General features: G+C 42.4%; 2 protein-coding genes across 7 annotated transcripts in view; one reads left to right on the top strand and one right to left on the bottom strand.

Annotated features, from left to right (window-relative positions):
- LOC130197510 (acyl-CoA-binding domain-containing protein 5-B-like) overlaps positions 1-243 on the bottom strand; it is a 9,294-nt gene extending 9,051 nt beyond the window's left edge. For 2 of the 3 annotated variants that reach the window (XM_056420194.1, XM_056420197.1), the window contains exon 1: positions 161-241. The gene's annotated coding sequence lies outside the window, so the exon portion shown is untranslated. Of the gene's footprint in view, positions 1-160 lie in introns of all 3 variants that reach the window. The other variant, XM_056420195.1, reaches the window with a different exon arrangement.
- LOC130197512 (abl interactor 1-like) lies at positions 192-24,260 on the top strand. 4 transcript variants are annotated; one of them, XM_056420198.1, is made up of 11 exons: positions 194-507; positions 5,885-6,052; positions 10,014-10,190; positions 13,490-13,504; positions 14,095-14,198; positions 14,468-14,608; positions 16,129-16,229; positions 16,912-17,127; positions 18,694-18,783; positions 21,388-21,573; positions 21,679-24,260. In XM_056420198.1, exons 1-11 carry the CDS (start codon positions 304-306, stop codon positions 21,852-21,854), a joined length of 1,578 nt encoding a protein of 525 aa, XP_056276173.1. In that variant the 5' UTR covers positions 194-303; the 3' UTR covers positions 21,855-24,260. The 4 variants fall into 4 exon arrangements, with proteins under 4 accessions (XP_056276176.1, XP_056276177.1, XP_056276173.1 ...); XM_056420201.1 differs by lacking the exon at positions 18,694-18,783 and having other exon boundaries at positions 192-507; XM_056420200.1 differs by lacking the exon at positions 13,490-13,504 and having other exon boundaries at positions 195-507.
- Positions 24,261-24,309: the final 49 nt, after the last annotated feature.

Below are 24,309 nucleotides of genomic sequence, written 5' to 3'. Positions count from 1 at the left end.
AAACAATAAAAAGGATGGAAGAAATGTTATACATAATACAAATATACTATTTATATTGCACGTGTTATTTTATAATAATGATACTCCATTATTTTACGAAACTACTAGAACACCAAATAGTGTATTGATTAAAATAATGTATCTTCATATTTTAGCTTACATTCTCACTGATAGACTCCACAGTGAAATGCGATTAGTCGACAGCTCTTCTCCCTCGGCTTTTCAGCCAATCGCAGGCCACCGTTGATAACGGAGCTGCCGTTTGTCACAGGCTGTTGTGAATCGGAGGCCAGCGGCCCCACAATGCCAGGCGGGGGAGCCCCTCTCTCAGCATCACCGCCTCGCCTCACTGAGAAGGACAGAGAGGAGAGCAATGCGAAGGGATGTAAGATGGCAGAGCTACAAATGCTATTAGAGGAGGAAATCCCAGCCAGTAAAAGAGCCCTCGTAGAAAGCTACCAGAACCTGTCCAAGGTTGCGGAATACTGTGAAAACAATTATGTTCAGGTAAGAGATGCGTTTAACGGCCGTTAAATTCGTTTGATTTACCCGCGATATCCGTCGAGTCTGCGACGCAGAATAGTAACGTTAGAAGTGAGTGAAACCACAGGGACAGGAAACGCTGGTCGGAACGAGAGGGATCCTCAAACCGCTAGCTACACGTAGTGGCCTTCCCCCTCCCTCCGATATCATGATTCAGAGTCAGGCGCGGCTGCGTTTCGTTATTTTGTCGTTGCGGCTCGTGTTCTCCTGTAAAGGCGAACGTTACTCTGTGGGTGGGGAGCTGCTGGAGCTGCTCGGGGCTTACAGAGGGTGTGTCGTTGTTATGACCGAGTGGTTTTGTCACTGACTGCATTCTCTGATAGGTACCTGTGACAGAATATCATATCAGCACCCATTAAAAAAAAGAAGAAAAGACAAATAATACAAATTGATTTAGACGTTAAATATCCTTGTGACGTTTGGGCCATATAACGGCACTGTAAATGGAAGAAAAAAAATCGCGATGTAAATTCATATAGAGACTATTTGACTCAGAAAATAAATGTAACATCGGTATTAGTAATCAATAAGTGATTACTAATACGTTGTAGCGTTAGATGTTATTAACGTACTCCAGAGTCACTTTCGCATATCGAGTAAAGGACCTGCTCACTACCAGGACTCTTGCAGAGATGTAGTCCTTCTCATGTGCCACTAACGTAAACACTCCACGCTTCCCTCAACTGGTGGGGTGTTTATTAGGGTACACCATGATGTAGGTCAAGTCCTGAAAGACTTGGGGGGGGGAACACAAGTCATTGAGGACTCAAGATGTGTAGTGCAGCTGCTCATGATGTAGAATGTGTTGGCTACAGTGCTGAAAACATGGCTGCAGAACATGTCCATGGATCATTTGCTTGTAATCAAATGCCTGATGCATGTTGATGATAGGTGTGTCTGCTGCTTCTGGAAACACTGAATGTTAAATCTGTCAGTCAGGAAAATTATTTATCAGAAGCAGTAGCTCCCAAACTGGGGACAAACCCGTGGACCCGCAGGGACTATACAAGTTTAACTTATTATTTTATTCATTAAATCGGAAGTTTTGAATAGAGTCATTATTGCAAGCTAATTGTATTTCCCCACCCACGAAACAAAACAGTGTATATCAGTTGTGTCAATGTTCAGCTGCACACATGTGCTCAAGTCGGGTGGTCTCCCTCAGACACAATCCCAAGAATCCAACATGTGTGAAATATGAAAACAATTGTTGGGAATTGAAGCCTGAAGAGTTCTCTCACAATAAATTGCATCACCCTGTTACTTTGCCACAGCGAGAATGTATTCATTTAATGTGTGGGTGACAGTGTGAGCTTACACGGGAACAGCAGAGTCTGCCGACAGACCAGCACACACCAGGAACCCCGCTGTGCTCCAGCAGGGTAACATTTAGACTTTCTGCTGAGAAAGCCCAGTTTGTTGGAATAACACGGCAGATCGCTTTGGCTCGCTTGTCATCAGAAATGCACGTTTAGATGATGAAAAGCATGCAGAGCTCTATGGTGGAGTCTCCACACCTCAATATCATTACGCAGAAAGCTACCTGATACATTTTTGACATGAAGCTCAAAGGATTGTGTTATTCTCACAGGTCATTTAAGGTCTCACGGGGACCATTCAGTTGACAGTTTGGGAGGTAATGTCACGCTTCTGTTGGTAAGTGTCTATCTTATTAGAAGTAGTGGGTTAGAGAGTGGATGACATTTTGATTTCTACATGTTCACGTATGGATGTTTTACATTTCAGTAATTTGGATGATTGTGTGGACATGAAATTATAATTTTGCCGACTCCATCTTGTCGCACCAGGTTGATAGCGTGACCCTTTTGTGTCACGACCAGGAAGCGGTGTATGTGTTTGTGTTCATAAACTCAATGGGTTGATGATGCTTTTCATCCCGTTCTCTGTTGATCTCAGAGGACTTTACAACAACCTTCTGCTTCAATACCTATAATGATGCCTGCAACATGAAGATGCATGTATGCTGCTTCTCCAGAAGAATGATTCATTTTGGGACATTAAAATGACTCTAGAATCGTGCATGCCTCTGAATCCACTTGACAAACGCAACAGGGAATTACGAGTAAGGCGTGCAAGTCATTATAGCAGACACTCGGGCTGTGAGCAGTAATATTAGACGTGCAATCATTTATTTTGTAATACAGCTCTAAATTCAACATTCTATAGATGCAGTTCATGCATTTATAGTATCAACCAGAATAGCATAATCTCTCAAAATACCATACTGGCAGTGCTATGGCCTGATATGTAAATGCAATCTTATTCTGGAGGAGGAAAAAAAAGTGTTATTCTTGGAAGAGTATTTCTGAAATTGGCCAATGAAAAGCTGTCACCTAAAATGATGGTTGGCATGAAAGCAGAACTCCACTTTGTTTGTACCCTTCTTAAGGCTTTTGTACACTAAAATATCAACTCTTGTCTGTTAACATTGAACAGTGCTGTTTTGAGATGGTCCTTTGCTGCTATTGGTGTGTAAATGAGTCTTAACATTGAAGCTTATTTAATTAAACTCCTTCATTTTCTTCCAGTATCGGATTCAAAACCACAAAGTGCCAACCAATGGGTTTGAGCTGCACATTATTTTTTAAAGTATCTGCATCAGTTTTTGTTTCCAAGTTGAAGATATATCTTTTTTTTTTTGTCCACAAGTGTGACGAAAGGGGTGTGGAAACCCATAATACTTAATATGTCCCTGATGTTGACCCCCCCTCAGCTCACATGAGACCCCTCTGACTCATGGCTGCTTCATTCATGACTCATGAGGCCCATGACATTCCTCTGTCAGACCTGGTGTTCAGTACGACACGTCACCGTTACGCACCGCATTGTCACGGTTGATTCTGGTGCTTAACAACAAATCATTTCCAAATGCAGCTCTTGCAAAAGCCTCTTTTATGCTTAACATGAGACATAATGTAAATAGTGTAAGAGAGCGAAAGAGAGGGAGGGAGTTATAATGTGTTTTACAAAGATGTGGGCAATTATCACAAAGGGTTTTGCAAGATATGTTGAGACTTTTAAAAAATGAATTTGATTCTGTTAGACTCTATTTAATCCCAGTTCACACGTGTTCTCCTTCCAACTCCCTCTCATTCGAGCATTGTTAAAGGTAGTAGCCGGCAGCTGATGTTATCTATTGTGTGTGATTTTGCACGTCTTCCTCAGTGGCTAATGAGAATAGTATAATAAGAGGTAGTCTCTGCGTCGTCAGAAACACAAGTCAGCGTTTCCTAAGCTCGGGTCGGAGGACCTGTTCCAGTCTCTGTGATAAAGCTGAGTCAGCGGTATTGTTTCCTCTGTACGGGACGGGCGGACCTGTTGGTACCACCAGACATCTGCAACACGTGCCGGTGCTGCAGGTGGGTTGATAGCGAGCAGGTAGGCAGGGGGTTCTTTTGTTGTTACTGCAGGTTATTAACTTCCTGCAACCTCACACAAACCAAAGTGTTGCTTGGCGACAGCTGGTGAGTCAAAGCCAATATCTCTATGCCACAGTGGTTATGGGATTCTAAATGAGAGCTTTAAAAGTACAAATAATCATAGTGTCTGAACAGCAAAAGCACATAGTTTAACAGATCAAACCCGATGGGTTTATGTGTTTTTGAAGCTAGTTTGAGTGAGATGGGCGTCTGACACCACTCTCATATCTGCCTGTTTATCTGTGTGACACCCGAGCCACGAGATCGTGAGCTCAGCCTGGCATGGAGATAAAAAAATCTCCAAACTCCGCCCCGCTTTAACCATGTCGGATGCAGAGAAGGTCGTCCATGCATGAATCTCCTCTAGACTGGACTACTGTAAGTCACGACTTCACACTAGTGTAGAACACATGGAGAGTGTTGCAGCACGTAACTTCCTGTGAAAGCACATCTTGTTGTCACTTTTCTTTTTTGTGCATTATGTTATTAAGTAGGCATTAGAGATGGTGTTACATAGGCTTATTTTAGATTTTTTTTAGGAAACAATCAAGCTAGTTGTTCCCCCCTACTGCCAATTTTTTAAAATATGATAAGCTACTCGTATTGTTTTCTTGCCTCTAGCATCATACTTAACCCTCCTGTTACCTTTAGGGTCAATTTGACCCAATTCAATGTTTAATGTCGGTGTTCTTTGGGGTCAATTTGACCCCAGGCTGTTTTTCACTGTGTCAAACATATAAGAAATATCAACTTTTTTATATATTTAAAGGACTATTTAGGTAGTCAACAAACAAACATAAAGTACCTCACACTTAAACTTGGAAAACAATATTAATTCTAATAATTTTCTGGAGGTTTTAATTGCTGGGGTCAAATTAACCCCAAGGGTAAAATATGTCAGTAAATATAAAGGTAACATGAGGGTTAAACATTGAATGGGGTCAAATTGACCCGAAGGTAACAGGAGGGTTAAAGCAGAGGTGAGAGCAATATTGAACATCCCACCTAACTCTGCAAGAAAGTGAATAAACCTATTTTCTTAAATGTACTTATTACTAATATATGTATTGCATGTATAACATTTCTATATCAGTCAGACAGTTTTTTTTTAATGTGATGAATCCACATTATAGTTACTATGTATGATGTTTATTGCATATTCCAGACTATTGTAAAACAGGGATGGACTCTTTCCTAATGCACAGCTGCTTTGCTCCGTCATCGTCACAGCAAACATCTGCAGGTCAAATTGTTTTGTGTTTCTTCTTTTTGGTGAAACGAATGAGTTTAGCATGTGGTGATCATTTCATCATTTCATACACTTATCGAGGAATTTATTCATGAAAAAAGAAATTCAATGGGATCAGTAATAGAGAGAGTAGTTGCTAGTGGCAGTCTCCGGTTGGACTGGTTCTCTGTGTGGCTGCATTGCCCCCGTTTCGTTTCCAAACTATAAATATGTACATTCAGTCCCTTTGCTATTTAAAGGCATCAAGAAACAGATGGTTTGCGCAGCCGGGTGGATATTTAGGATCCCAGGAAATGTCTTGGCATTCCTGCTCCCTTGGCTCAACTCCCACCATGCACCTGTCCCATGTTGTCCATCTGGGTGATCCGGAAATGATTGTTGTCCAGTTGCAGGCTGCTTTTTATCCACAAAGTCATTCCAGAATGAACAGTCCTGTCAAATGCAGCCCTCTGTAGAGCGCTGCCCTTTCCCCGCTCACAAAACTGACTGGAATAACAACGAGAGTGCAGCATTTCCTCTTGAGTTTGTTGGAGCTCCCTACCTTGCTTCCCTCTGCCAACTTCTCCATTTCTTCCACCCACACATCCTTCCACTGGTTATGACTGACTTTTGTTTCCTCTTCCTCTCTTTCCTCCTTTCCTCTTTCTGCCAGGCTCAAGACAAGAAGAAGGCCCTGGAGGAGACCAAGGCCTACACCACCCAGTCTCTGGCCAGCGTGGCCTACCAGATCAACGCCTTAGCGAACAATGTGCTGCAGCTGCTGGACATCCAGGCCTCGCAGCTGCGACGCATGGAGTCCTCCATCAACCACATCTCCCAGGTCAGGTACACGCCACCTCACTGGGAGACGCTCATACCCTATGGATGCATACATTGCATTTATGTCAATGCATAATGTCCAGGGTCAAACAAAAGCCTCTCTTACACTTTAGTGAGACATCTCCCTATTCGTTGATCTACTACTTAATTTGTACTGTTGATGCTTTTTGAAGTGAATGCAAACTCAAAATGTCCTCCATGTTTAACTGTTGTCCATAAATCCAGGATAATGTACATTCCCACACGAGACACTCGCCACCATCTCCTCACCTCAAATAGAAAAACACTTTTTTCATTTACAGTTCTGAAATGAGTAATATTAGTGGATCAAGGAGTGTTTTTTGAGGATGGTCCTCTGAGGATTAAACCTATTCGACTACAATAAAGTACAAACCTGCTGGTATTGTCCTGTGTCATAGTGACACATTCCCACTTCATAAAGACGGATATGGCCGAGGCATCGATCATGTCGGAGCTGCCAAACCTCCACAGCCCCTTTTCAGTCCCTCTTGCTTCATCAGCAGTCCCCTCTCTCTCTCTCTCTCTCTCTCTCTCTTCACAAGGCCACCCAGCCTGTGAGCCACTGAATGTCCCCCCCCCCCCCCCCCTTGCTCCCCGTGTGCTGTCCGGATGAAGTGAAATCCTGACGCCAGCTCTCTCGCCTGCTTAGCATTCTCAGCTTCTGCTTTGCTCCACGGGGTGCAGGATGGAGTCCTGATGGAGTCCAGTCGGGTGGAATCTAATGAAGAACAACAAAAGTCTTTTATCGTTCTTTGAGATGGTCGGTTGATATTTCTGCCTCAGATACGACTGCTCTATCGGGACTTGTAACCACACTGGTGTGAACACCAGCCTGGTCGCCAGCCCCAGTCTATCCATCGTGTTTACAATACTTCTTTTTAAAGCTCAGGTGGAATTAATAACATTAACGATGGCTCCATTTCATCTGAGAGTACCAGTGAAGCCATTATGCCCGACACTAGAGCTGAAGAACAAGTCAAGCTCACCAGGTACAGCCATCATTAAAGCTATTTAGTTATTTACACCTGTACTTTTCATAAAAGGTATACTTGATGAAAGGCAATCCAACAGACATGGGTGCATGACAGGTCATATTAAAGGGTATTATTATCATATCAAGATGAATGTCCTTGGAGGTGACTGTCTCAATGTAAATGTCTCTCACAGGTAGAGAAAAGTACGTTTACTTTAAGATGCATCTCATGCAGGTTTTCTCCGAGGGCTTTGATTTATTATTCCAGTGGTGACGCTTCCAACCAAATTACATTTTATCTTGCTTAGTTGTGCCAGGTGTTTTTCTGTCTCACAAATGTATGTGCCGAAAGAGTTCAATGAGATTAGAAAGCGAAGGTAGCCGAGCACTGCTGGCAACTCCAAAGCTCCATCTCTGTAGGATTTAAATGCTGCAGAGGAGGATGTCACAAAGTTCTTCCAGAAATGCCACTAAATGCAAAACTGCAGCAGGTAAAAAAACAACAAAGCAGAGCTGTTGAAGCTACTCCAAAGCCATGCGAGGGATTGTGTTGCGATACAAAACACAAGTAGCTTCCCATACGTCTCTTTACTCCTCTTCTCCATTTCATTGAAAACTTCAGATTGTTGTCCGTTTTTTTCATTCATCTGATCCCAATGTCTCTGAAGTAGTTGTCATTCATCAGCTCAATGACCCACTTGTGCCTCTGTCGGCTCCATTTCCACTGGCCAAATCCTCTCAAGAATCATATCTGAGGGTAAATTCAAAAATGATAATGACACTGATGCAGGCACTTGTAAAGGTTTCATTCATAACTGAATTTGTAGACGTGTTTCTGAGCAATATATGACAATTGCACTGCGGAGGCCAATCATGTGCTAACACACAGATTATAAAGCAGCAAATCGGATATAGATCCAGTCGTGAACAGTACAGCTGCTCATCGGCTCACAGAAACACACAGCAGTGTTCAGCAGACAGCCAGAAGTTTATTGGAGTAAACAAAAGAAAATTAGATTGAGAGAGCACAGAGGTCTGTCGTCAATTATTAGATAACTAATAACTAGTAATTATGTTTCATAAAAATGACCAAACTTTGTTTTTAGTAATGTGTGTGTATGTGTGTGTGTAGAGGAAGTAGGCAGTCCAGTCATCACCTGCAGATGCGTGCCGTGCTTCGTGCTCTGCTGCTTGAGTTGTTCCTCTTTGTGAAGAGTAACTCTGGATGCTGCTTCCATGCGTTTACAGTATAGACACAAGATGGGTTGCGATACTTTAGTAAAAGTTACCGTTTTAAATTATGTTGGCTTGAATCTCTAAAGTAAAAATGTTGTCTGCATCCACCCCATCCCCACTTTCATTTCTTTTGACGTTTCTTTCTGATCTTGACACCCACCTCACGCTTTTCTGTCCTGCTGAGTTTTGTGTTCTCGTTTTTCTCTAATCTGCGCTCCACCTCTACTCGCCTATCACTGGCAGGATATAGGCGTGTCTTACGTCCCAGCTGAAGCTGGGCGTGTCGCCCTCAGTTTCCTCTTCTAAAAAAAAGCCTTGCATGTTTTCTATATATATCTCATATGCAGCACACAAACTTCATGTCGGAGAGAGTTCTGCGTGGGTCAACTTCTCAACACCGATCAGACTTTCCATCTCTCAGTTGGATTCTTCATCTCCCCGGAGAGGCGATGGCTGAGTGGTGATTGATGAGTGAACTTTTTGTTGTTTGGGACTCACACACACTCACAGATATCTACATGAATATACATTTGATATTGAATACTCAATATTACAATTGTCTCCTTGCCAATTTTAGTATGCACAGATGCAGGACGAAGGTACACTATGTAGAGTATGATTAATAACAGCCATGGATTCATATATGCCCGTTATAACACTCTTCAGCACTCTGCTCCCAAGCGTGACCTCATATTCCTGAGATAAGGCCGTCCCCATCAGCCCCACCGTTCTTCCCCCGATTCGTTTAGCGTCCCCTCCCTCCTTTAATCCCTCACTCTTTCAACTTTAATTTCTCATTCATAAGGCCGGTCCTAAGGCGGCAGTCCTGCTGTGAATGGGTCCTGTAAGCAATAATGACCGTAATCGCAGAAGAAAGGGAGGTCACTGGCATTTTCACTTGCTTCTGGTGCGAGAGGTTAAAGCAGAGCTTCGGCAAATGGGCCGTACGGCAGAATAGTGGGTCAGGAGGAGTTCAAAGGATGAACCTAGAGTGTGTGTTCAAGTAGTGGGAGGACATAGGATTTAAAAACCCACAAAGGAATACACTGGGTGAATTTCGAAACAATCATCACTTTGATATTCTATTTTTTATCCACACGCGTGTTTGTTTAGTTTCTCTCTGTTGAGAACCGATGTCCCACCGTGGTGGACTCAATGAAGGTATGAAACAACTGTAACTCAGGGGAGCAGGTAGCAGCAATGGATCCTGCAGATTCTCATATCAAAGTATTGACTGGGTCTCAAAACGGTACATATTTTAATAACAAATGTGCTTCAATAGAAATGAAATATAGTAATGATAAATATGTTTAAATAAAAAGTTGAGTGTGATTCCTGTCAGGTGTTCTTATTTCAAACATGGCCATGTTCTTCTTTTTGCAGTCATTTTAGGATGGATCTGAAATATATAAATTGACAATACAATCTCAGCAGGGAAGTGAGGTGATTATGCCCCCCGAGCTCCTGGGAGGCTTTTAATGTGAACCAGATGGAGGAAGTATTGGCTTTGCATTCAAAGAAAATAAGTGCAACGAGCACAGGGAGGCCTTTTCATGAAATATGATTCAATCTCTCCTCTCTCTCCAAAACAGGGGAAAGTATAAATCGTATATATGTCTGTGATCATGATCTGTCTAAAATAAAAATCAATGCGTTTGAATCATCAAGAGTAAACCCGTAACGTCTGTTGAACCCCACCACTCATGTTCTCCTTCATTTCTCTGTCCTGCAGACGGTGGATATCCACAAGGAGAAGGTGGCGCGTCGAGAGATCGGCATCCTGACCACAAATAAGAACACCGCACGCACCCACAAGATCATCGCCCCCGGCAACATGGAGCGGCCGGTGCGCTACATCCGTAAGCCCATCGACTACACACTGCTGGACGACGTGGGACACGGCGTCAAAGTAAGAAAGATATGGTTGACTTTGTCAAAAATATATCTCGTATACGACTTATTTACTCTCATGAAGAGGACCCCAGTTTCTGTTTTCAAAAAGCACTTCGGCACTATTCTCGCTTCACCACAACCAGTGTTGCAGCTAAATCCCAAAGTCGTTACTTTGATGTGTTATCTTGATTTCCAGCGATAATCAATGTTGCTCGACGGTACAACACATTCCTCGTCGAGTTCACACTCTCCACTCTCATGTGAACAAGCTGACTGTCTCCTTCCCTCACACTGCAAGCCGATCAATACACTGGCCTTCCAGTTAATTAAGTCCAGAAACACTGAGAAATGTATCAAACACGCACCCTAGCTTGATATGTGAAGTGGCTAAAAGGAAATCTGTGTTTGTCAGAGATTTCATTCGTGCCCATTAACAACATCCTCAAATGGAAGTTAATAAAAATGTGTGAGTAACCGAGACATATTGGTGCTACGCAGCATCACGTCCTCTATTGAACTGGGAAATATTCTTTCAACCCCTTTCCGGCTCATTCTTCAATTTTTTATTCTCTCTCCCCATGATCCATCGTGCCATCTCCCCTCTCCTTCTTCTCCTCTTTTAAATCACAGTTTGAGTGTTGTTGCTTGTGTACAGGTTTGTATACACACACAGTTGTGGGCCTTCATTGCCGGTGTCACACATTTCCGCAGCTTGTTTGAGTTTACCCCTCATCCCTCTCCCCCTGTCTGTCTCTGTTGAGATAGCGGCTGGCCGCTGATTTTCAAATATCCGCTTAATCGAATTCAAAAGCCGGCGTTTCCTCCGGTGAGAGCCGGCTCACGCTGACACGGATTTGGCGTGGCCCGCTGTGCAAATGAAGCATCATTCACGGATGCTGCAAATGATGGATCCCTGCAGAAATCGGTGCAGATGCTACAACACGCCGGCTACTCGTGTGTGTGTGTGCGTGTGTGTTTGTGCGTGCGTGTGTGTGTGTGTGATTGTGCGTGGGCACACAGACAAAAATGCATAATATCTCAATTCCAAATTTTTCCGCAGAATTCTCTCTCCCTCTCTCCCTCTCCCTCTCTCTCTCTTTCTCTCTCTCTCATGTTTGTGAATAATTCAGAGAGATTTATATAATTTCAGACTCACTCCTGCATCAGACAGAGACAGACAGAAAGATAGAGATGTAAAGTATTCTGAGTAGTAATACATGTGTATGGGTATATTTGTCTGTGTATTAGTGAATGGTGTGTTCCTACTTTGAGGAGTAATGGCAGCTTATAGGCGCTGCATGCTTCCAGCCTCGTTCCCTTGAGCGGCCAAGCCGTGATCATCAACCTTCTTCTTTTCATCCACATAACTCGGGGAAGCCACCCGTGAATAGTTGGGAAGTCAGACTTGAGCATGGAAATCTCCATTTGCATTTACGCAGGACTGTGCTCACCCCTCCACTTTAACAGCCTTTATTGGCATTGCTAGCCGTTACCAGGGCGACCACATGACAGCCACTCTGACATCTCGCTGCTGTTATTCATGACCTTGCCGCGCTGTAATAGGTTATTTTTCTTCAGCAGAGCTGTATGTCGTGCGGGCACTGCTCATTATTCCTAGTGTTTAGACATTCTCATTGTGATGACATTCTATAACACGGGTCTAGACCCCGACACACACACACACACACACACACACACGCGTTGTGTGTTTGATCTCGAGCGCAGTGGTGGTTTCATCTTGTTCTGCTCCTTTCATTCAAACTTTAACAAGTAGTACAAAAGGACATTATTTCTTCCTGTTCGTTGCGTTGTGGTTGTTTGGTGTGGGTTTGATTTCTGGCAGGCAGATTTGTGTCTGAGTGTAAACGTGAGTGACAGACATTGTAGAACAATATTCATGGTGCTGATGATTAAAAGATAATGTGCCAGATATTGTGAGACATTTTTACTCAAATGTGACTCAAGAGGAGTTGAGACTGTGATTATTGCTGAGACGGTTGATTATTCAATTAGTTGAAAATGAATTACCAACCAATTGAATTGTTATTTAAAATAACCAACTCATCATTTAAGTTATATGTCGTATAAAAATAATAAACGCAATCGGGTGCCAACCTTCCTCTACTTTTCTCCGTAATGTGGATCTTTTAGTTTTTGGGTTCTTGGCTGGACAAAACACGCCACGTGAAGCTGAGGGAAATGAGAAAGCGTTGAGACATTTTCTGACATTTTGTAAACTAAACATATTAAACAATAATGAACGCCATTACCAGCTTCCGCCCTGGATGTGATACAAACCTGTTAGTGTTACAATTAAATAACTTACGGTTACGTCATTAAGACAATGGCAATTTCGCTTGTATTGACATTATACATTTATAATTTATTATTCATAAATCACCAGAGGAAAATAATACTGTCTAAAATAATGATCCCTGATTGCTGTAATTCGTCTTTGCCCAGTGTGGTGACGTTGGTAGCTTGAAGAGCTGCAAGATTTTCCCAAGGTTTTCACACACACACACACACACTTATGCACACATTCACACACACTAGCAACTGACAGACACTTCACACATTAGACCTTTGACTCAAACACAGATTCACAGCTCCTCGTCTGCTCTCCAATTCAAACCACAAGAGTCTCGAGGCAACATGGGTGACTTTGACTGACGGGCTTATCCATGTCCTACTCATTTTCTCAACCGCGTTATTTTATTATTCACAATGTTCTTCATAAACTTTATATTTACTATTCAAACTCCTCCCCTCTGGTAGACGCTACAGATCACTGTTCGCCAAAACCTCGAAACACAAAAACAGTTTCTTCCCCCTCGCCGTCTCACTACTAAACAATAACCCACTGTAGCATATATATTTATCCCTGCACTTCTCGCACTCTCCACTTCTTCTGGCACTACTGTTTCACAGCTACTGTATATAGCCATTCCTCTTGTATATACTTTGTCACTTTCTAAAACTTCTTAGACCGTTGCACTGTTTTGCACTGTTTGTTCTGTACTGCACTGTTTGTTTTGTTTGTTCTGTATTGTATTGTGTTGTAATGTATATTTTGTGTAAGCACTGAGAGACACTTTACCTAGTCAAATTCCTTGTTTGTGCAAACTTACTTGGCCAATAAAACTGATTCTGATTCTGATATACTGTATATAAATATGTACAGTGTTAATTAGGAATACATGGGGTTGATGCATACTGCTTAAATGTCACACTTGCTTTCACTAAACTCACTTTGACCATTAACCAATGAGCATGTCTTTTTTTCTGTCTTCCTTTTTGCCTGCTTGCACTCAGTGGCTTAAGGCCAAGGTAAGAGATTGTTGTATTTCTCTTATTTTTCTTTCATTTGTAAAAACATTTTAGATTTTGATAACCTGGAATTAAGCTTTCATTGAACAAATATGATTCTAAGAAAAAGGTGATTTATTACAATGCTACAAACCACTATTGTAACACAGACTGTATCTCTTGTTTCCTGTTTAACATGTACAACATCACTATTTGTCATTGATGAACTTTAATTAACAGAATTTAACTTTTTCAACTGAACTGTCACGAGTAAAAACCTGGTGTGAAACTCTACCATGAACATACTTTAAGTTCAACTCTATATGTGTGTTACTGTAAATGCAGAAACATGGGGAAAAGGAGATGGGAAACACATATTCCTATCTCCTTTTATATTCTAATCCATACAACGGATGACCTCCACAAAGGCAGCCAGTCACCGACATCGTGCTGCCTTCTGTTCGCTTTTGAACAAAACCCAAGTCTGGCTTAGTCCTTATAGGTTTAAGTGACTCATCCTCTGCCTAAATATTCATTGGCAGGGGAAACACTGGTGTCAGCTCATCAGACTATTAAAAAAATTATGTTTTAACTTCTCTTTGCTCCTCTAGCAACATGGGAACAATGCGGCAGGAAGGGGAGGGACACTTTCCAGGACCACCCCACCCTCACAGAAACCTCCAAGCCCCCCCATGGCTGGTCATGGTACCTTGGGGTAAGAACATACAGCTTTAGTAAAAATATAAGTTCTCTGTATATGTATTTTTGCACAAACAGAAATAAATATGTATGTTATGCCTTTTTATATGTTAATACTGTCAGTGTGAGACTAGTCCTACATTACACAGCGGTTGTCATAAACACAAAGACCACCTGACCATGGTTCCATAAACAATGTCTGTAAAAGCCCAAAGTACCTCCTCAACTATATGAAAACACTGAGAAGTAAGTGTGTCCTCTTTGGCTGTGTTTATCTGTATCCAGGCGTAACACTCCCTACAAGACCCTGGAGCCAGTGAAGCCTCCAGTGGTGCCCAATGACTACATGACGAGCCCCGCCCGACTGGGCAACCAGCACAGCCCCGCACGCACAGCCTCGCTCAACCAGAGGCCCAGGACACACAGGTAGCATGGATCCACCGTTGTTGCACCCGGAATCCACACACAATCTGTGTTCGGACACCTTAAGACTCTGATAGAGCTCCACGGTAGATTGGAGTGAGAAATATAAATAAATTAAAATAAACTATTTGTAGCCCTTTTCATACACACATTTTGACCCGCGATAGTAGTAGAATCACAGGTGTTACAAATAACCAATTAAGTGCCCCAGTATGACAGCGTGCACAAAAGGCCCGTTCACGGCAACTTGACATGTCATCGCAGGGTAAACACAGGTGCAATTGATAAATAATTATGGCCCCATTGTATTTAGTGTGTAACAGCCACTCAGGTCAGCCAGCATACACAATACCAGGGCGTAACAGGGCCATAATTACTCTTATTAATTACACCTGTGTTAACCCTGGTATGACAGGGTTAACATACTTCTCTACTAGGACACAGGCAGCAAAATGAAATCCAGCAATCATTCATTTAATTATTTATAACTGCGTTTCCGAGTGTGATATGTCAACATGTCTGCTTGTGGAAAATACCTTGACTTACTGCATTAAAGGCTCTACACACCAGACTTCCTTTCCTCCCAAAGGTGCTTTAGACACAATCTAATTAGACCTCTCCTCAACACTGTGTGTGCTTAATTTATTGAGACCTTCTCTTGATATGTACAGCTTTAAATGTGTCATGTCTCAGCCAAACGTAATCCTGAGAGCACATGTAATCAGTCAGAAGTGAAAACACCTGTGTAACTGTTGATCTACAACTGCTCAGTTATTGCTGTAATCACTTGATAACTTTATTTTTTTAGCTTCTATTTTCTTGTTTTTACTTCAACCATCCGAGTCATTGAGTGTTTTCAGTACATATCCATTTGGCTTGAGCACCTAAACATCCATCATCCATTCTACCCATTTATCCACAACAACACAGTGTCAGAGCACCAGAAGACTCGTGCTGGTGTTTGCTAAAATGAAGACTACATTTCCAATTAAAATATTGTCTATTTAATATCAGCAGCTAGCTAAAGCTATCAACTGTTTTTATCCAGTTGCACCAGCCCCAATATAGCATAGTTTTAAGCATGGAATTCAACTGTTATCTCTATTTCTTGCTTTTTTATTATTATTTCAAATTCAAAGGAACAACAATTTATACATGTTTCACTTTACAATCCAGCATCTAAAGGCAAAGTGTAATTACAAATCGAGTCTGAGCTTTAGAAAGTTGATCATGGTTCTTTGTGCCTTTCAAACAAGCCTTGGCTGTCGTGTTGTTTTTCCGACACTGTGTAACTGCAAATGTGACTGTGTGCTCCCCAGATCTGTGCCCAGTATTCATGTGTGAATGCCCACACAACACATTCACAGAACCGTGAATGTGTTGCCACGGTGACGGGGACATTGTTATGACAGCATGACATACGAGAGCGTAAAGATTGGATGTCAAATGCTGTCATGTACTTAGGTTTGTCTCACACTTCCTCTAATGATCACCATAAAGATTCTTTCTCACTCCGTCTGCAGTGGCAGCAGTGGTGGAAGTGGCAGCAGGGAGAACAGTGGCGGCAGTGCAGTTGGGATTCCACTCGCAGTTCCCACGCCCTCCCCTCCCAGTATGGGGCAAGGTGAGTCTCAGAGGCCAGACCCTCACTGCTCATCACAGATGTTCACAGTGAGGAGTCACTGCTGGTTACAGTTGTGTTATATTGGAGGCTCTGTTTGTCCCCGTGTGTCACTTGTCTTCACTCAGTCATGATCACATTCGCTCAGATAGACATACATCAGGCCAAACAGAAGGATATATATAAGATAATAGTGTAAACAATACAAAAAGTGTTATACAAAAGTAAAGTTACATTCATATAATCTAACTTCATATTAAAGACATTTCTGTAAATCTGAGAAATATGGTCAGCATTTAACTATATTCAGGCCATTTCAGCTGTATAAATAACCTATGAGGAAACAGATTATTGTAAAGATTTAGTCTATGATCAGGTTATTTCGTTTTTGCATCCTGAAATGTTTGCATCCTGCAGGAAGCAAAGGGAAAAAATGGGCACTGAAATGCAATAATTATTAAACAAGATGAGTCTGTTGCATTAAAAGATTTTTTATTGTACTGTTTTAATTATTACATTTTCAGTTATTTATTGAGTGTAAGTAAACTGAATTGAAATGCTCTCATCTTATTATTTTTTCGCACATTCTGCATGGAAATATCCAGAAAATGTATGCATACTATTACAAAAACTATTGATAATGTCAGCACAAAAAGTGACTGAGGTTCTCTTTCCTCTGCTTCAGTGGTGACGTCCTCTGCCTCGGTGCCCCAAGGCCCCGGCTTGGGTCCAATACCCATGTCCCAGTTCGGCACCATCTCCCGCCAGATCTCCCGTCACAACTCTTCCACCACCTCCTCGGCCTCCATGGTGTCGGCCACCGGCACCTACCGCCGCGCACCTTCCGTCTCATCCCAGCAGCCCCACATCAACGGTGTTCCGGCCTACCCACAGAACACGGGTAACTCAGATTCAATACTTTTTCTTTTCATCAATAATGTAGGTTTAGAAATGGTCTGCTTTACCAGATGGTTGGTGCGTCGTAATAGACTTATCTGGTCTGGTGAAACTCACACATACAGTACATGTTGGTCGTGCAGCTTGACTCCAAAATCTATGATTATGTGAAACTGCAAAAAACGATCCTATGGGTCTAAAAGATATGCATGGGCTTCAAGAGGCTAATGAAAAGGAATGATGAACCTTAATTACTGAAGTCAGGGTTGTTGAAACATTCCCACCTCACCACTGCGGTGCAGAGTGTTTCATTACCATTTGTAATTGAGTTCTGACATTATCACTTTAGTCAACTGGAGAAGGCTTCTTGTTGAGGAGAGAAAGACAGGCAGGAGGCATTTCAGGGCAGCAAACACATAAATAATTGCTAGACAAGGGGAAACCCGGGACATATGCATATTCTCTGTCAGAAGATATAATCTATTTTGGCAGTCATCACTCTGAGCCATTTTCTTCTAATGGCTTCTCCCCCTCAAAGGACTAGCATCTTCCTTGGCACAGATGGAGGAGGCTGTTTGTCTTCTCTGGGAGGAGAGAGACAATGATGCACAGCTGCATCAACCAGGGTCTGTAACTGGGGCAGCGTGTGATCTCCGTGATGTCTGCTCATTTAAATTGAATTCAAGGAAAATATACTTTGGGATTTCTGGTGGATGTAATCGCAGAAAAGGCATGAGGGATTTCATTGATCTCTCGGGTGTAGCTGTGGCTGGATGTGACTCTGCGGTGAGCGCAGAGTGGAATCATAAGACATTAATGCCCAGCGAGTTTATAGACGCCTTTCCATGACATGTGATTTATGAGTCAGACCTGGCATACGCTGGGGTGACATCATGTCTTCATCCTTCAGGAAAGCAGCGTTTGTCTGTTTTTCTCTTCATTTATCTCTTTAAAAAAAAAGAAATTGCAGCAAAAAGCCCTTTTCTAGAGGCAGAAGATGGCAAATGTGTCGATGCTAGGCTGTTCAGTGGAGAGTGAACTGAATGTAGCACTCGATCCAGACATATCACTCTAATTCAGCATTTAATCAGATCATATACAGATGCTGCCGTTCTCCCTGTAAACACACATCCCTGCCATGTTACTCCTACCACACAGCGCCAGAGCTGCGATGTCGTTAGGGCTGTGTGGTGCTATGCAGCTTTTCACTGTAGCAGAAACATATCGCTAGCGACGGCCTTTCACTCTTGATGTTAAACGGATGCTGATGAGTTCGATTTCCTAACGAGAGATGAGACGAATGCCTCCTTAGCCTTGCTTTAAAAAAACGAAGGAAACTATAGAACAATAATTGGAAATGTGTAAAAGAGTTGCTCAGCAATGCTTTCTGCACTCACAAGCTCTTTGTTTCCTTAAATTCACCCCTCTGTTTCTCCATTCTCTGTTCCCTTATGTCCTCTGTATTGTCTATTTGCTCTTCCCCTGACATTGCCTGTCTCCCTGTCCACCGCCTCCATCTCTCTCTGTCTCTCTGCTGCTCTGTCTGCCTCTCTGGGTGTTGCTGCTCCAGTGTCTGTGGCTCCTCCGCCTCCTCCGCCAATGGTCCAGCTGACCCCACAGATCCCTCTGACCGGCTTTGTTGCCAGAATGCAGGAGAGCAGTAAGTAGAACATCCATGTAAAACATGCACATGCACCGAGTTAAGCAGATATACATGTGTGAGTTCAATTCAACCCATTATATATTATACAGATACTCACTTATGCACATACGGGTGCGTTTCCAACGATCTCAGTATTCAAATCACATTCTTATAGAGATGACTCTTTACATTCACATCCACACTCGGAGACACATTCACGACCACACAGTCGCACAAAACACACACACAGTAGAAACTGTAGGTGGGGCGGAAACAAAAAACTCAATGTATTGAATGACCTACACTACAAATCTCCGAACGACCTAAATTGACTCGAATCACAATTTTCACCGAATGTACTGAAATAAATGCAGAACGGTAAATCTATCTCCATACAGATCTTCAGTCATATTGGTCGAATTTTATGTCTCCATGACTGAGCATACAAATATAGAGAGACACCTTTCATCAATGCTATGAAGCATCCACACGCAGCCTCACTTCTACACTCTTCCCGGTGGCTCGCTCCACTCGGCACACCTTTTCTTGCACTGTATTTGGGGTCGAGGGGAAGCACACGGCCCTCGGCTGACTGTCTGTTGCCATGGTGATGGATCGCGGAAAGCGTGCGTCCCGTTCTTTCTATTCACTGAGGAGAGAAAATGTGACCTGATGCCGTGTCCTGATTCGCCTCCTGTCCGCCTGTCTGTGTTCGTCCAGTCAAACGTGACGCAGACTGCCGGCCTGCTGCATTGCTGGACTCAGACAGAGAATGCAATATGTCTTAAACCAAGTTTATGGTCTCAAACCGGTAATTAGCACATTTTGATACAAAAAATTGTGAACCTATATCCATTAAGCTTTTGCCTTTTTATTCTTATAAACAGACAGAGGCACACAGGGAAGCATGTCACATTTCCCACCAGAAACGGATTGATATGTATATAGAAGCAGCAGTGGCTAGTTAGTATGACCAGTGATACCCCCTCCTGTTACCTTTATATTTACTAACATATTTTACCCTTGAGGTCAATATGACCCCAGCTATTAAAATCTCCAGAAAATTATTAGAATTAATATTGTTTTCCAAGTTTAAGTGTGAGGTACTTTATGTTTGTTTGTTGACTCCCGAAAGAACACCGACATTAAACATTGAATCGGGTCAAATTGACCCGAAGGCGACAGGAGGGTTAAATATTGAATCGGGTCAAAATGACCCGAAGGCAACACAAGGGTTAAAAGACTGAAGCACTAGTGGAAGAGTGTCAGGAGTCAGGACCTTGTGTGATTTATTTATTAAGCCAGTAAAACACATCCAGCCAATAGACCACCTTGTACTCGTATTTGCAGAAGAGGTGGCGGGTCCTTTTCTGCTCAACCTTTAGCCCTCAGACACGGATCACACTGTCTGTACGAGTAAATACACAAAACTGACTCACGGGAATATTTAGGCTGCATGCTTAAAATGGAACCGCTCTTTTCTTCCGGGAAAACATTATAAAAGTAAATAAGAGAGGCTGAACCCTCTTCAGCACCAAAAGTAAAAAATAAAAAAAAACATCACAAGTTGTCTATTAAGAAAAAAACAGCTTAATGATAGCCATAGGAACTTCTTGGTTTAAATGGGGTGACACATAATCTGAAGGGTGCTACTAGCATATGTATTTGTTTACAATACTAGCAGGGCTGTAGCTGCCATTGAAAACACGGAGGTCTGGGGTTAAGCCACCTGGGGGGGGGGGGAACAGGATTTCATTGGACTTAGGTTAAGAAACAAATACACTCAATATTTCTCCAACAGAGTTTTATTCGTGTTAAAGGCTTTTGGACAACATTCAGAACTTCATGTTGGGAAGCAAGAACATATAACTGAACAAATAATTAACTCTTTATTTAAAAACAGATTTCCACAGCATATGAATAATATGGCAGCAGTAGCAGTAGTATTAGTGGTCATCGTCATAGTAGTAGTAGTGGTAGTTGTAGTATTAGTGGTAGTAGTAGTAGTAGTATTGGTAGTAGTATTAGTAATAGTAGTAGTATTAGTGGTGGTGGTAGTAGTAGTATTGGTCATAGTAATAGTAGTAGTAGTAGTAATAGTGGTAGTATTAGTGGTATTAGTAATAGTGGTAGTATTAGTGGTAGTAGTCGTAGGAGTAGTTGAAGCTGGAGGATGACTGCCATACTAAAGAGCAGAAATGACCCAGAGATGCCCTCTAGTGGACATTTAAATGCAGAAGTCTCGACAGTAACAGGGTTCATAAAAGTTGTTGTTGATCTTAATAGTTGTCAATATGGACAAATTAATTTGACAATATGTTTGCAAGTTTAATGTCTAGAAAACAGTTCTTACAGTCCCATCGTCCCTCTTCACAGTGACATGTTATGTTGCACAAATGTGTTGTAGAACCAAATTCTTGTTCCAGATGGCTTCGCTGGGATGTAGCCAGAATACATCCCAATATTTACAAGAACTAATAAAAGAGGGTGTAAAAAAACCCACCTCCATTTGGAAGGGAAATTGAGCCCAAACTGTGTGACACATTTTAAAATTGGCTGCACTGACGGATGAGAGCGAACGTGTCATCTGTGCACTCCGCTCTGATCCCCCATCTCTTTCAGTCACGGACAGCCCTGCCCCGCCTCCTCCGCCTCCCCCAGAGGACATGGGTGTGTTTGAGGAGCCCTCTCCCCCTCCTCCCCCCCCACCTGTGGACTATGAGGAAGAGGACGCCGCGGTGGTTCATTACAGCGATCCCTACGCTGACGGAGACCCCCACTGGGCCCCCAAGGTTTATTTAGAGAAAGGTTCGTGACCGCTTTCCCTTTTTCTTACTGAAAAAACTTGACTTGATGTTCACTGACGTTTTTGTGAAGTTAACGTGAACTTGTTTTTTTCATTTGTTCCCCCAGTTGTGGCCATCTATGACTACAGCCGGGACAAGGAGGATGAGCTGTCCTTCTTGGAAGGAGCCATCATCTACATAATCAAGAAAAACGATGACGGCTGGTTTGAAGGCGTCGCCAACGGCGTCACCGGACTCTTCCCAGGAAACTACGTCGAGTCGATCATGCACTATGCTGACTAGAAACAAAACAAAAACACACCCAAAATGCCGATGCAGTTTTGAGGTAAACCCGTGAGGATGTACAGCTCTCGTTTTGAATGAAGTGCCATGGTGGATTTTTAAATGCTTTTTTTGTGTGGGGCGGGGGGGGGGGGGGGGGGGCTAGTGTTTGCACGGTTTTGTTATGCTCCCAAAAACTAAAAACGTGTCGCACAAAGAAGGAGGGCGCTGGAGCTTTGGACTGGGGTCTGTTAGTTTACACTGTGGACGAAAGGGGAGGAGCTAAAGGCCTTTGTGCTACTGCTGGGACACTCTGCTGGTCAGTAGCACTTTTTAAACTTTAAACTGTGGAATTACAGAGTAATTTCAAGCAATGCCAAGTAGATTTAGATTTAGTGATTCAGTGTTTATAAAACCAGTATTTCCAGCTCGCAGGAGATCCAGTGAAGTTATCACGAGGATTTCATCAATAGATGAGGCAGTGGAGCAGTTTTTAAATAAAGTGGTGCGCAGAAGCTCCTCCCTCTTTATTTGCACTCTAGACCAGCAGACCAACCGTTCCCTCCTTTCAACAACATCCATCATACCTTACAAAAAAAACAACCCGAAAAGGACAAACCGACATCAACAAAGTGCATAAGGACACGACTGAATGTTTGATGCCGTCGATGTCCAAATCACAAGATGTTAAAGAGGGAACAAAAGCAACCTCGAGTTGTGTATTTACTCGGCTCTGCGTACGTCGGGCTGCCGTCAAAAAAGGTGAACCGAGTGTCAAGAATGCATTACGAAAAAAAGACAACCGACTCTTCCTTCTGTTCTCTTGTATATAAACTGTAACGTGAGAAGCTGCAAGTACAGTACATTTGTCAGATAGTGTGTTTCACCTGTGAGTTTCCACCAGCGTCAGTGGAGGTGATGCCAAGATCGGATGTTGTTTTCAATTTAATGGTTTATTTTTACTTGAATATTCTTTATATTCATCACTCACAGTGCCATTTTTAACTTTATCGGAGCAGAGTGGCCGTGTATAAACATTTCTTTTTCACCACTATATCATTTCGATCGCTGTCACTGAATCCGGTGACGCTGTCCAGCTACTGTAGCAGAGATTGCTTCAAAATGAGAAGCGGTGGAAGGACTAACCGCTGTGTTTTCATGTTGTTTTCCATTGTGTTGGAATAGCTGCACTGATTAGTTATCAACTGTGATGACGTGATGAGTTCCTTCATCGCTTTGGTTTTTACTCAAGAGTTGCTATCCACAAGAATCAACTGGCCTTGACTCTTCCATTCTTTCAGTGGTGTGGTGCTTCACATTGGTGCTCAATAACCATCATCACCGACCCAAACGACCTCAAACCAAGACTGCTCTAAAGGCTGTAGAAGCGTAACGGGGGATTTAAGTCACATTGCTTTGTTCCGGAGGATGACCATTCATCAGATTTGATTGTAATCGTCTTCAATCACAGCTGCATTGCAGTCAATGTAGGAACCCAGCAGCAATGAGCTCCAGCTAGAGACGGCCTGCTACTTAGTCTGTTGTTGTCGATTTGCACACGGATACAGACACGAGTCTGTGCTGCACATGAATGACACCCGCTAACTGCAGCGATGGAAGGATGTGCAATCCCGAGGTTTTACAAATAGTGCCGATATGGAGACTTCTGTTCTCATTTCTACGACTTTTTTTGCAAAAAAAAAGGTGATCATTGTTTCAAATGTGTGAACAGTTGGTTCTGTCAAATGTCATTGAAGCTAATGTTTATCTCGGAATCAATGTTTTTCAACAATCCACACAAACGGAATCATATCTACACTTTGGGATTAACGGGCATTGAACACACACTTTTATTTTGAAATGCATACAGACTTCCTTATGTTGTGAGGAGATTATTAAGAGGTAACTTGTTCAGGTTTCCACGACGACAACGACTCAAATCAACAGTATTCATTCAGCTCTAAGCTTCATTGCAGGAAATGATTCGCCATTACATCTCATTCTTGATTGTATTTCTTCCATCATGAGGTCATTTTTTGTGAGAAAACAACTTTTTCTACCTAATGTATTTCTAGCTTTGCATTCAACTTGTTTTTGTGTCTGATCCTGCTGAGGAACGTCCGCTAGCAGATTGTATGTAAAGGATTAATTTATACTTTTTTCATAGAGAAATCATGAGACAACCACTGATGACTTTGTAATGTTTACCACTTAACGTCTCGCATTTCAGGGCATCACAGGTCAAGGCGCCTTTCTTTGATGTGTTTTCTTATTGATGAAATGTGAGTGGGTAAAAAAATCAGTAACTTAAATGTTCATGGGAACAGAAACCAATATTTGTCTTCTCCTCTCAGTTTGTAAATATTATGTGTCCATTGAAATTTATGTACAGTCTTTTTTAAATAAACAGCCCATTGAAACAATGAACCCAGGTGTGTGATGTGTGTGTGTGTCGTAAAGCTGAATGAATGTGCAT

The sequence above is a fragment of the Pseudoliparis swirei genome, chromosome 8, assembly GCF_029220125.1.
Source record: "Pseudoliparis swirei isolate HS2019 ecotype Mariana Trench chromosome 8, NWPU_hadal_v1, whole genome shotgun sequence".
Taxonomy (NCBI): domain Eukaryota; kingdom Metazoa; phylum Chordata; class Actinopteri; order Perciformes; family Liparidae; genus Pseudoliparis; species Pseudoliparis swirei.
Note: the sequence above shows the minus strand (reverse complement) of the source record. Positions and strands in the feature narration are given on the sequence as shown.